The 12,500-nt window shown below is 34.2% G+C and overlaps 1 protein-coding gene across 4 annotated transcripts in view; it reads left to right on the top strand.

Moving 5' to 3' along the window:
• Positions 1-12,500, top strand: part of RSRC1 (arginine and serine rich coiled-coil 1) — a 451,220-nt gene that overhangs the window by 217,780 nt on the left and 220,940 nt on the right. For all 4 annotated transcript variants that reach the window (XR_009563777.1, XM_060298485.1, XM_060298486.1 and 1 more), the window contains one exon: positions 2,993-3,029. Coding sequence is in view for 3 of the 4 variants with exons in the window: in XM_060298485.1 (XP_060154468.1) it covers positions 2,993-3,029 (37 nt within the window). In the remaining variant the exon portion in view is untranslated. The remainder of the gene's footprint in view (positions 1-2,992; positions 3,030-12,500) is intronic.

The following is a 12,500-nucleotide window of genomic DNA, read 5'->3' as shown; positions in this document are numbered from 1 at the left end:
TTAGAGGAGTCTGGGACAAAAGGAACATCTCAGGTAGAGAGAGTGAGTGGTTCAGTGATGATTAAAGCAAGGTTAGTAGTTTGTTATGGCTGTTGCTGCCACTTTCCATGTGATAATAGCTTTGGCAAAATAACAGAGGGAATTAGTAAACTGGAGTGTAGTAGTATATTGTGGATTTTAAGAAGGAAATTGACATAATCAAGCTTACATTTTACAAAGATCTTAATGTATTATGGAGAATGAATTGACATGGGGCAAGGCAGGGGTCACTGAGACCCATTAAGAAGCTTTGCAGTCATCAGGGAGAGAAAAGATGATGGCCTAAAATAAGACATAGCTGTGAAGATAGAAAGAAGTGGTTAAATCTAAGTGATAATTAAGGACGTTGGATAGCCAAGACCTTGTGGTTGATTACATTTGTTTACGTTTGGTAGCAAAGGAAAGGGGCAAGTGTCAATGTTGATGTCTAGTTTTCTTTCAGGCATGCCATTCAAAATGCATATTTCCTAGAATTATTTAATTTAAAGAATCACTTGGAAACATAAAAAAGCAATACCTAGCCAACCTTCCTTCCTTCCTCCCATTCTCCCTCTCCCGCTTTCTCCCCCGCCCTGTTCTCCCCGCTTCCTCCCTCCCCCTTCCTCCCTCCCCCTTCCTCCCTCCCCCTCCCTCCCTCCCTCCCTCCCTCCCTTCCTTCCTTCCTTCCTTCCTTCTTTCCCTCCTTTCTTTCTTTTTCTTATCCTTGATTCCAAAATGCAAATAACTCAGAAAACTGGGAAATTTTCCCTAAGTTTGTGACAAAGTCAGTTGACAGCAAAACCTACCCTGAGATGAGGCTGTTTATAGTCTTTGTTTATCCCACTTTGTGTGGACATTCATATGTTTCTTTCAGAATTATTAATATGTATGATGATGAGGTGCTTCTTCAAGCCTTGCTGTCAGTGTTTTATGACATACACTATATGTACCTTATTACCTTTCTTAAAATCCAAAATATTCTAATGAAGCATGTCTAACCCCAATGGTTTCAGATAATGAATTATGGACTTGTACTTTGAATCTGAGCATTTTTGTTCTTTTATATTGCAGCATTATTTTCTACTAAGAACCATGATGTGACAATGTAGCCATGGGGGAAAAATTAAGTAGATGTGTATTATATAGTATAAATATACGTGGCTCCAAGATAGATTGCCACGTTCAGGTACAAAACAGTGTGTATATTATGCTTCTGTTTGGGTTAAAAAAAAGAAGAAGAAGAAGAAGAAGAAGAAGAGAAACACACACACACACACAGCAGCATGCATACACATGCATAGACTGTCTTTGGAAGGACAAACAAATAACTAATACCAGTGATTGAGAATTGGGAGTCACTGATGGGAGGAAGGTTTAATTTTATTGTAACCTGTATACATACACATAAATACATATTACACTGTCAGATGTCTCACTATATGTATTATTTTTTTGTTTAAATTTTAAATTGCACAAATGGTTATATGAGAATTTCCTTGTGAAAACTTAAAGATTCATCTGACTTCCAGCTCCAGCAAATACATTAATTTTATAATAATAAAGGTAAAAATAATTATTTATGTAGCTATTGGCCTTCTCTGACACCTTGTTACAATTTATTTCTGTCATTTTTCATTAGGACTGCATCCAGAGAATTAAGTTTCAGAAATCCTTAAATTTTTAAATGTTGAATATATAGCATTGCCAGAAGCAGAAAGCAGAAGAGAGAATGGCTAAAGATGAGTACTAATCAGTAGACAGTGGAATTTATTCCCAGGATGCCAGACTGGGCAGTGAGAGCAAAGGTTGGAAGCCATGAGTATAGTTTTCAAGCAGTAGAGCCAAAGGGAAAAGATAGGGAAATTTGAAAAGATTGTATAGCAAGACAAAGGAAACAGAAGTAAGTAGATTTTTGGCCAAAAAAAAAAAAAAAATTGGAGACAAAATAAAGAGAAAAGAAATAAAATTGGGGCCCCTTTAGAGAAAGAAAGAGGTATGGGGAAAAGATTAAACATCATGAATGCAGTACTGTTGTTGGATGTTTCATAATTATTTTCTGCAATGTGGTAGAAGTATAATTTTATGTTAAAACAGATAAGGCATGATGTTAATGATGGAATTCAAATACTGCTTGTTGGAGTGAGAAAAGTCAAAGTCCATTTGTCACTAATAAATTAGCATTGACCGAAATCAGGAAAAATATCTCACTATTGCCATATTTCACCAAATGTGTATTTAAATTACCTTTGCTACTTGCACAGTTATTTGTATTTTTAGTTTCATCAGCACTCTTTTTTAAAGTGAAAAGCAAGAAATTAAATACTTAAAATATATTGTGATATTTGATGTTTGTGTTTCCATTGGTGATTTTTTTGCTTTTAAATATTACAATAGTCTTAGGTTCTGATTTGTAGTGGGCACTAAGTTGATAAAATTCATGCTAGGAAAAAACTTAAGATTGACTTATTTAACTATGTACTCACAAACATTCTTTTTGTGGCCATTTTTTATATAAAAATGCACCTACTGATGGATGGATGTTTGATAAAGCAAATGTAGTAAAATGTCAATTGTAGACTCTAGATTGTGGAAAGAATCTGTATGTTTGAACATTTTCATAATAAACATTGAAAAAACATAAACTCTAATGAAATAGCTAATGTAAAATAAAGACAGTGTGCAAATAGTAAAATAACACATTTGATTTCTTTTTTGTTCTCCACTGACTTTGAAAAGTCTGAAACATTCTTTCTACTAGACGAATATCAATTTTAGCGGTAGTACTACTATTAGATATAAATAAATTATCTGTTCCGTAAGGAAATTGTTTTGTCCTTAAAAACAAAGTTATTATGAACATTAGGAAAGATATATGAAAAAATTATAAGGGTTTGTAAAATATTTTTGAGGTAAACATAAATTATAGCAGACAAGGGTTTAACAACTATTTTAAACTTTTATTCTTCTATTTTAGGGAATCTGGAAGCATCAAAGCTGTATTAGAACATCTGGTAAGTTCTAATTTTCTCTTGAACATTTGCATCATCTTTGATATCTGCATTCTAAATGAACACTTTTGAATGAGCTTTGAATACCTTGTATTGAGAAAGTCAACCATTTCCCAAAGGGTCAGCTTACTGTTATTACGTGAAGGCACTTACATTTTCATTTATCTTATCATTTCAAGGGAATTAAAATTTTTTTTAAATTACATTTTTTTCTGATGTAGAGATGAAATAAAATGGATGACAATCCTTGGATTGATGATTGCTTTAATTATAAAGAAAAGTGTTTGGTGTAGAATTTTTGGCAAATCTTGATCTGACAAAAACAAGCTTGTGTTTTAAGAAAAACACAATCAAATATTGCATGCATAAATATGGTATGTTTTAGCAATTTAACTGCTTTGAAAGAAGTGCACAGCTTTGTTTTTCCTGATGTCTTTGCTTTATGAATAATGCATTAGTTTAAACTACATTCAGTTTTAGAATATAAAATAATTGAGATGCAAAATTTTTGGTTTAAGTAAACATTTTTAAAACAAGTAAAATTCCAACTGACTTAACATTAAAATCTGTCAATTGATCAGAAAATTGGAAGAACTGTTGTATTATACCAGGTCCAAAATTCATTGAGCTCACCACATTGAGTGTTCATTACAACATTAAGTAGTTCATTTAAACAGAGCATTATAAAGTCATGCTCTGGTTTCTGGTCAAATCCAAACGTTGAATAATTAATGATAGAGATTCTTTTGTAAATACAATCTAAGTACTTTTTTAATGCAAGACTTCATTCGTATATCATATTGTAGCTTTGTTAACTATTAATGTGCTTTTGTTCTGCTTCCACAAAGCAAACAGTAGCAAGAGGCAGCTTCATTTTTATTTATAGTAGTTTTAGAGTTAGAAAGGATTTTTGGTTTTTCTTTCAATAGCTAAAGGAAACTGAGGAAACCTAGACTTTTTAAAAACGATAAAATCATCCTAAAAATTACAGATTTAATTATTAAAAGCAGAATATAATAAACTAGTTAGAAAAATTGAAGTATATATATTTGTCCAGATTAGAAGTAATTAAATAATATTGTTATTCTCATTATTAAAAATTATTTCTTGAATCCCTGTTTATCACTTCATTGTGGCACATGATATTTAGGACATACATATGGACATCAGAATAAAAATATTAATCTAAGATATCTAATGCCAGTATCAATTGACAGCTTATAACAAGGAAGAACAGCTAAAACATAGTTCCAAAATGAGCTGTCTTTTATACTTCTCTTGTAAATTACTATTTAATAAAAAGACTGTATATTTACTTGGTTCATATTCATCAGTAGATGAGTTAGATTCTTTTTTTTGGTTTAAATTCCATATTTTTTTTAATACTCACTAGTATGAACTTACATTCAGTGACAATTTCATGCATTTATACTCTACTTATAATCTTATGCAGCAGTGGTTTTCTAACTGCCTTGGGCTGCCAGGAAGTCTCCCCAAAACAGGTGGCACTCCAGAATTCCCCTGCCCACTTTAGCCAGAATAGTTCCCACTTTTAGTTATTTTGTATACTTTTAACCTTTTAAAATAAGATTTCATCTGAACAAAGAATTCTTCAGCTAAAAGTATTTAAAAACCTTTTCCATTTTTGACTCTGAGTTATATTTCATTTTATCTAGGTCACATACATCAAATGTATTTCAAAGATAAGGCATTTTAGGGATGAGAGAGCCATGATTAGTACAACAGGTAGTGGAAGTAGATGATTTTAATGCATTTTACTTAAGTCATTCAAATTCTATAACTTGATATTGTAAACTTGACCCACTGACTGTGAACTATTAACAATAATATGAATACATGAATACATATTATCACATATATACACATATATATTGCTTTGTACACTAATAATATTCAGTAAAGTCAATGATATTCTTTATAACTGCCTAAGAAGGAAGTGAACTTAAGAATTCATTGGTTGAGCACAAAGAAACCTGTCTGTCTAGCAACTGTGGGCTCCTTAGGTTTGGTCTCTCCACTTTCCAGCTGAACAGATACTTATAACCCTTGTCTTCTAGCACACGTACCCCTTCTTTGAATTGGCTGCATACCAAATATAATTAAAGTATAGATTCTAATAGATTGATTTTAAAAAATATATGGTGTAACATTAAAATGAGAACATCCCACACATTTGGAGTTAATCTCTTCTTTATGTACCCTTCTTGTCTTTTCAAATTTATCTGGATTATCATAGAAAATTAGCATTGTTCTAAGAGAGGGTGAAAGCCATATAAATTTAAATGAGTTAAGAAAAATGGCATGCAGTATATTTGTCACAAGAACACATATATGGTTGCACTGTCTTTGTACTCTGTTTATGGGCTCTTCTTGGTATATATAGTTATCTGTAACAAGTGTGGGTGTATGGAGAGAAGAATAAGATAGGTGGACTCTGTTTCCCTGAAACCTCTTCAAGGGCCAATTCATTTATTTGTCACACTCTCTCAAGCCCTTGATTCAGTCTTTAGTCTATCATTCTTTTCTATGTTGCCAACTTTTCCTGGGAACTGTCCAGCATATCATTCTTAGCTTAAATTTCTTATAGTTTACTCCCCAATACCATTTTATTTTTCTTCTCACAAACTTGTGTACTACCCATAAAGTCCATGTCTGTTTAAAATTCTAGACAGAACTTTTGAAGGTTGGTGCCCCGACATCCATTGATGATTCTTGCCTGATGATTGCAAAATTGAGATTTTTCCAGCTCTACCACTCCCCCTATATTTAGCAGCCAGCATTCCACTATAAGGAAAAGCCCATCCTTCTTTCTTATTTTATTTACTTATTGTGAGCAAAGACTTATGACTAGGTTATTATCAGTTACTTTTCTTATTTATTTTGACACTCAGATTGTCACAGATTTGTCCAGAGAATCTTCTTTAAAGATGGTTTCTGGGTCCTTTCAACATACTCCCTTTTTTTTTTTCTAAGCACGTCCTCATTTTCTGACACAACAAGATGTTTCAGGCTTATCTTATACCTTCCCTGTCCCACTTCCAGAATCAGCCATTTCTTCAAATTACCCTATTCCATTTTAGAGGAAAATGGTATTTTAGGAATCAAGGTCTGGACATGTGATATGCTCATTGTCTCTGCGATTTCATTACTTCTAGGACCTTTCAGTGCTAGATTAGATAGTTAAATAGAGGTAGGTAGGTAAGTAGATAAATATTTTGAAGAACGTGTGAGTCATACTGATACCTCCAATTTCGATCCAAACCACAGAATTCTTCCTTGTCCTCCCCCGTTTCATATTTGTATTTCCCTTTATGTAAAGGGAGAACCTGGACTGCTAACAACACTAATACATTTACCCATTTGCTCAATCATATAATATACATAAAATAGTTCCAGTACAGCTATATATTTTGAAAATAAACTTAAATAAAAGATTTCAAGATTTATTTGTAGTTTTTTTTCCCCTTGAGTGTAGTTTATTCCTTTGAAATATAGTGGCATTCATTTGTTTCCATTTGCATTCAATTTTAGGTGCCTTTGTTCCCATTCTTGTAGATTTAATTATGTTTGAATATCTATAATGTTAACATGCTTCCAGAAGTCAAAATATGATACACAGTAGTATCGTCAGAGAGGTGTCACTCCCTTCCTTTCTAGCTATCCTCTATTCCTTGTAGGTAGCATATTTTATTAAATTCTTGTTTATCCTTCCTGTGCTTTTTGTAAAATTATGTGTATATATATATATATGCATATGTGTATGTATTCCTATTTCCTGTTTCTTATAAAAAGCATATTGTAAGGAATTCCCTGGAGGTACAGTGGTTAGGACTCTGTGCCTCCACTCCCAGGGGCCCGGGTTTGAACCCTGGTTGGGGAACTAAGATCCTGCAAGCCATGCAGCACAGCCAAAAATAAACAAATAAATAATTTTTTTAAAGCATATTGTGTATACTTCTTTCTATTTTGCTGTTTTCACTTATCAGTATATCCTGTAAATCACTCCATAATTACTGTGTGTATCATTATATTTACTATATTTCTTTCTCTATTTAGCTGTGTCTCCTTTATTAAGATTTTAGCCCAACTTGCATGCCTGCTACACTTTCATACATGCTGACAGAAGACACAAGATTCCCTGCGTCAGAGACAAAGCATTTTCTTACTAACAGCACAAAAAGTAGCACGTACTTCATGGCTGTATAGGTTCCCCTTGACCCCCAAGTCCCATGGGGTGATGCTGCATACCCAGTGGGTTTGTGTCATCGCTGAGGGGCTCCAGATTTAGGAGTTCTTTAAGGAGCTGTTAGAAAATCTGCCCAAACTTTGCCCAAGAGAAAGACATTATCTTTATTATCCTAGTTAGGTAACAAACATGCCTTCTGGCCCAGGGGGAGATTCTGTCTCTGTCTTGCTGTTTGCTATACTGAACATCTTTGCTATACCAAAGACTGTTTGCTGTACCAAACCTCTTTGAAAAGATAGTTCTGAACAAAGGCTGATGGCTGATATAACATGTATAGAATGTTATGGAGAATTGTCTCTGAAGAGCTATTGTAATTATGATGATGAAACTTAGGAAGGTTTGCATTTTTATTCTAGTGGTTGCCTTTGTATTTATACCTTTTATAATGGTTTTAATCCCCCTTGTTCCTGTTTAACCTTATAGATGACATCCTTTGACTCCCACCTGTTACCTTCATTATAGACAATGCTCCTGTTGTATTTTCCCTTTCTTCCTTTTCCTCCCATTTCTTCTTGCTGTGTTTTTTGCTACTTTGTTAGAATATAAAATGTTTGCATACTATTCTTCCAGCCACGCTTACGTTGTTTTAGAATCACCTTTAAAATTAAATATATTAAATATTTGCCATCAGTTTGTTTGCTGATATTTCCCCATTTATCTCCTGTTTGTATAAAACTCATCCACTAGTATATTCCTCAGGAAAAGCTCCTATGTACATTATTCTCCAAGATCTTGTACATTCCAAGCTGTTTTTCTGGAGTCTTGCGACTTGAATGACAGCTTGACTGGACATAAAACCCTTCACTTACAGTTTTTTCCTTGACTTTCTTGAGATATTATTCTGCTCTTGATGTCTCTGGTACCAGCCTTATTTATTTATTTTTTTTGCGGTACACGGGCCTCTCACTGTTGGGGCCTCTCCCGTTGCGGAGCACAGGCTCCAGACACGCAGGCTCAGCGGCCATGGCTCACGGGCCCAGCCGCTCTGCGGCATGTGGGATCTTCCCAGACCGGGTCACGAACCCGTGTCTCCTGCATCAGCAGGCGGACTCTCAACCACTGCGCCACCAGGGAAGCCCATTGCCTTATTTTTTTTACCCTTATAAATAATTAGATTTTTTTGCCTTGAGACATTGCCATTTTTTCATTGATCTTGCTTTTACTAGGATAATTCTCAAAGTTGATTGTTTCTGGCTAATTTTTCTGGGCAATTTCATATGTAAACTTAAGTTTTCTCATTTCTAGAAATAATTTTCATGGATTATAGAATTAAATATTAGTCCGTTCCATTGTTTTATTTTCTTCTTTAGTGACTCCAATATATAATCTTTCTTTGCTTGTCTTCTATTTCAGTCCCTTTCTCTCTGAGTCTTTTTAATATTTTACTTTGTCTTTATTCTCTGAATTGTTTTCCTGCTTTTATTCAGTATTTCTTATTAAATTTTCATTCAAATTTATTCTTCTTTGTGCACCTTATAATGTATTTTCCATATCTGAAATATTTTTCCTTCCATTTCTGTTTTTATTTTTTGAATGTCTGATTCTAGGTTTTCTTTTTGTTATTTGTCCAAATGAGTCTTGTGCTTTGTAGTTGGTTTTAGGAGAAGAATTTTCATCTACTGAAATGTTTTAATTTGCGTTTTCTAGTTACTTCTTATAGTAGCTTTATATGGGGGTGATTTGATTTCTTTCTTTTTCTTCCTTCCCTTCCTCCCTCTCTCCCTCCCTTCCTTCCTTCCTTCCTTCGTTTTAGAAATCCTAGACATTTTGTAGACAGAGTTCCTAGTTTAAGGGTTGCCGTCTTCTGCAGTACATCGAAGCGTAATTTCTCTAACAGATGATGATGGGGGTGGCAGGGAGGAAGGGGTTGACATGTCTTGTTTCTCTTTAGCAGTTTGTTTCTTACTACTTTCTTTCTTGTCACTGACATGTATTCTGTTTACCTGATTTTCTCCCAGAAGCAGCTTCCTGAGGCTGCCTCTTCTGGTCCCACTCCTTTTCAAGCCCCTTTCCTCTAGCTGGTGCTATGGTAACACCAAATCCTAGGCGTATGTTCACTATTTTGGCATTTTAGTGTTGCACTTTGTTTTTCTGTAGATGATTTTTGTTTGTACTTCCAGTTATGTATTAAACTTACAGCCATTATCAGGGGTGGCACAGGGTGGCATGTCTTTGAAAAATTTTGCCTCAAATGAGAAGTTCATAATGAAAAATGTCAGAAATCAATGTTGAATAGACCTTGAATCCTCAGGAGTCCTCCTACAGGGTCCTGCCGAATGGTCAGCAGAATTGAATACAAAACATCTCAGAGTTCAGTGTCCATATCTATTTAAGCTTAGAGAAAATGAGTGGAAACATTGCTTATAATGTTGTGCTTAGATTTTATAATGAACTTAAGGAAATAGTATTTTTTATTTGATGAAGAATCATATACAAATTAAAGACCATCTGATGTGACTCCAGTGTATGTCTGTTAACACAGCAGGGTTGAAGGAGTGGAGGTGGGTGGTTATTAGATGGTGATGTTGCGCCTGACTTTTTTTTATTAAAGATGTCCTAGCGTGTGGAAAATTGACTCTTAAGTTCCCTGTATATCAAAGGTAGCTGACTCTATATTTTTCTGCCATCCTGTGTTTTTAAATTCTGGATAATATAGTGAGTAGTAACCTTTATTGAACTATGTAATAGGGGGTTAAAAGATTTACTTTTTAGAGTGTTTTTAATACAGTCAAGTAGGTGACATTAACATGCATTTTTATTGTTAAATTATGAAAGTGTACAGGAGATAGAACCTTGCCATTTGATTATAATATAGCTATGATTGTTTTATTAGCAATCTATAAAAATAATGCTATCCTTTCCTCTTGGGAGAGGGATTGAGATCTGAATATATTAGGTTGAGCTATATGAAAAGTTGTCATTTTTTTTTAGGTCAAAATAGTTTTGTGGGTTGTTTCTGGCTTGAAAGGACTGCTGTGCCATGCCCAGCAGGGAATGAAGTGAATTATCCTGATCAGTATGATATTTCTAAACTTCCCTTGTTCTCTTTTCTGAAAAGTCAAATAACTGGAGGTGGGTTTGGGTGGGGGGACATGTTCTAGGTCAGTGCTTCACCATCTTTAATGTGCATATGAACCTCCTGGGGATATTGTTTAAACTCTGGGTGTGGAGTGGGACTTGAGATTCTACATTTAGCAAGCTACCAAGTGAGGCTAATGCTGCTGGTCCAGTGACCACCAGAAAGAAAAGTACATTGAAAGGCATTGACTTGAAAGACATGTGTCCAATGAACAAGGCCCTCTGAATCTGATGAAAAATCTAGATGTTCCCCCATATACTCATTGAGTATGATTCTGCAACCTATGAATGATTAGTTGGGCATTCATAAACCCAGGGAGACAGACACTCCACAGGTTTATACAGGGTGAAAAATTTCATCATCTTACTCTGTGAGAGTAGCAAAGGGCTAATTTTTTTTTTTTATTTGGGTTCTGGATATTAAGTTGTATATTTCAGGGCTGGAGCTGGACACTAGGACTAATAATACCTTGTTCAGCTGTAGGTGGAAAGTTAAATAAGTGATGATAAATCTTTTAGTAAAATGGGTTACAAGTATTTACAACTTTAAGTGGGATTTGCTTTCTATTAATAGTTGAATAGCCAAAGAACTCTGGAGCCATACCTGTGGGTTTTTTCTCCCCACAGAGGTCTCATTTATGTTTCTTATATTGTATAACATTTGAGAGTGATGACCTACTTGTCCTTGTGGTCAGGCAACACAGTCTGACCATTTTAAATGTTGAAAAGCAACTGTCATTAATAGCTTGTTTAGCCCATCAGTGGTTTGTAGAATATAGTTGCTGCTTGCCAGAAATGTAGGCGGGCTCTTGCTATTACATGCTCATCAATAATACTACATTCTAATAAAAGCCCTTTTCTCTCTGTTTTAGGCTATTTTGTGTAGAACTCGCAAATAAAACGACTGTATTTCAGTTCACAGACTAAAGATTTTATTTAATGCAAGCGTAAATACAGGTTATGTATTATTGTTATACTTTTGAGGATGCATGCAGAGGTTTTGAACCCTATTCTCAAACAGAGGTTATGAACCCTATTCTAAAGTCACTCATCCTTTGTCTGTTACGTTTTAAAATACCTGTCTTATTACGTTTTAAAATACCTGTCTTATTTTAATGTTTCACCACTGTGTTCCCAAAAAAATATTTTTGACATTTCTCTAAATGAGTTTGAGAACATAGTTATCTCACAATACACTGATGTTTCTCATACACTCTATATATTTATTAAACACTGATGAAAACTATTATCTCATATACTATTTAGGGACTTCAATGTAATAGATTCCTCTCCTCCCAGCATTTTAATTTTTTTTTTTTTTACCTAAGCTGATATATATTTCAGGTTTAGGGTAAATGTGCATATTAAAACAGACACTTTCCTTAAACTGTGATCGTGAGATAAAACAGCATGAAGTTTTTCTTCTTTCTGGAAGATCAATTCTATAAATTTTTCTCTCTTTCCTTTTAAAAACCAAGTGTGTCCTATGAATGTATGCAAATTAAAATACCTTTAATGTGGATTAAATATTAATATCGTGTTACTGCCTTGATTTCTTAGGCAGTTTACAAGTCCTAAATCTGGGAACCGGCTCACATTTCAGTCAGAAACAGTACCTTGTCAGTGATGCATTTCTCTGAAACATTTTGATCAGTTACAAGTTTATTAAAATTTGCTTCTGCAGTAAATGATTAATAAATATTATCTAGTCAATCAAACAGCAGGAACTTGGGCCTTTTTTCTACCCTTTCTCCCTCCCCTCTCTTCCAAAGAAAGATCTGTCAGTTGTTGTTGCTTTTTTAAGACACGGTGGTCTTGGTAGAAAATGGTGGCCAGTTAGCTTTAAAAAAAAAAAAAGACAATATGTCATGTAATTTTCATGATATTACTAATAGTCTCAGATTTATGTTTAACCTAGATAAAATTTATTGTCTGACTTTTATGCACATGTGCTTATTAAAGCTTTATAAAGTAAAACCAAATATTCTAAGTGCATTAAATAACCCCCACTTCCCATTATTCAAGAGTCTGATAGTCAGGCCTTCTCAAAACCATGAGAGTAACTGAATATTGTATTTGGATATTTTTTATATTCTAGTTCAGGATACCATAGGTTTTGCTTCATTGCA

This window comes from Globicephala melas, chromosome 4 (assembly GCF_963455315.2).
Source record: "Globicephala melas chromosome 4, mGloMel1.2, whole genome shotgun sequence".
Lineage (NCBI taxonomy): Eukaryota > Metazoa > Chordata > Mammalia > Artiodactyla > Delphinidae > Globicephala > Globicephala melas.
Note: the sequence above shows the minus strand (reverse complement) of the source record. Positions and strands in the feature narration are given on the sequence as shown.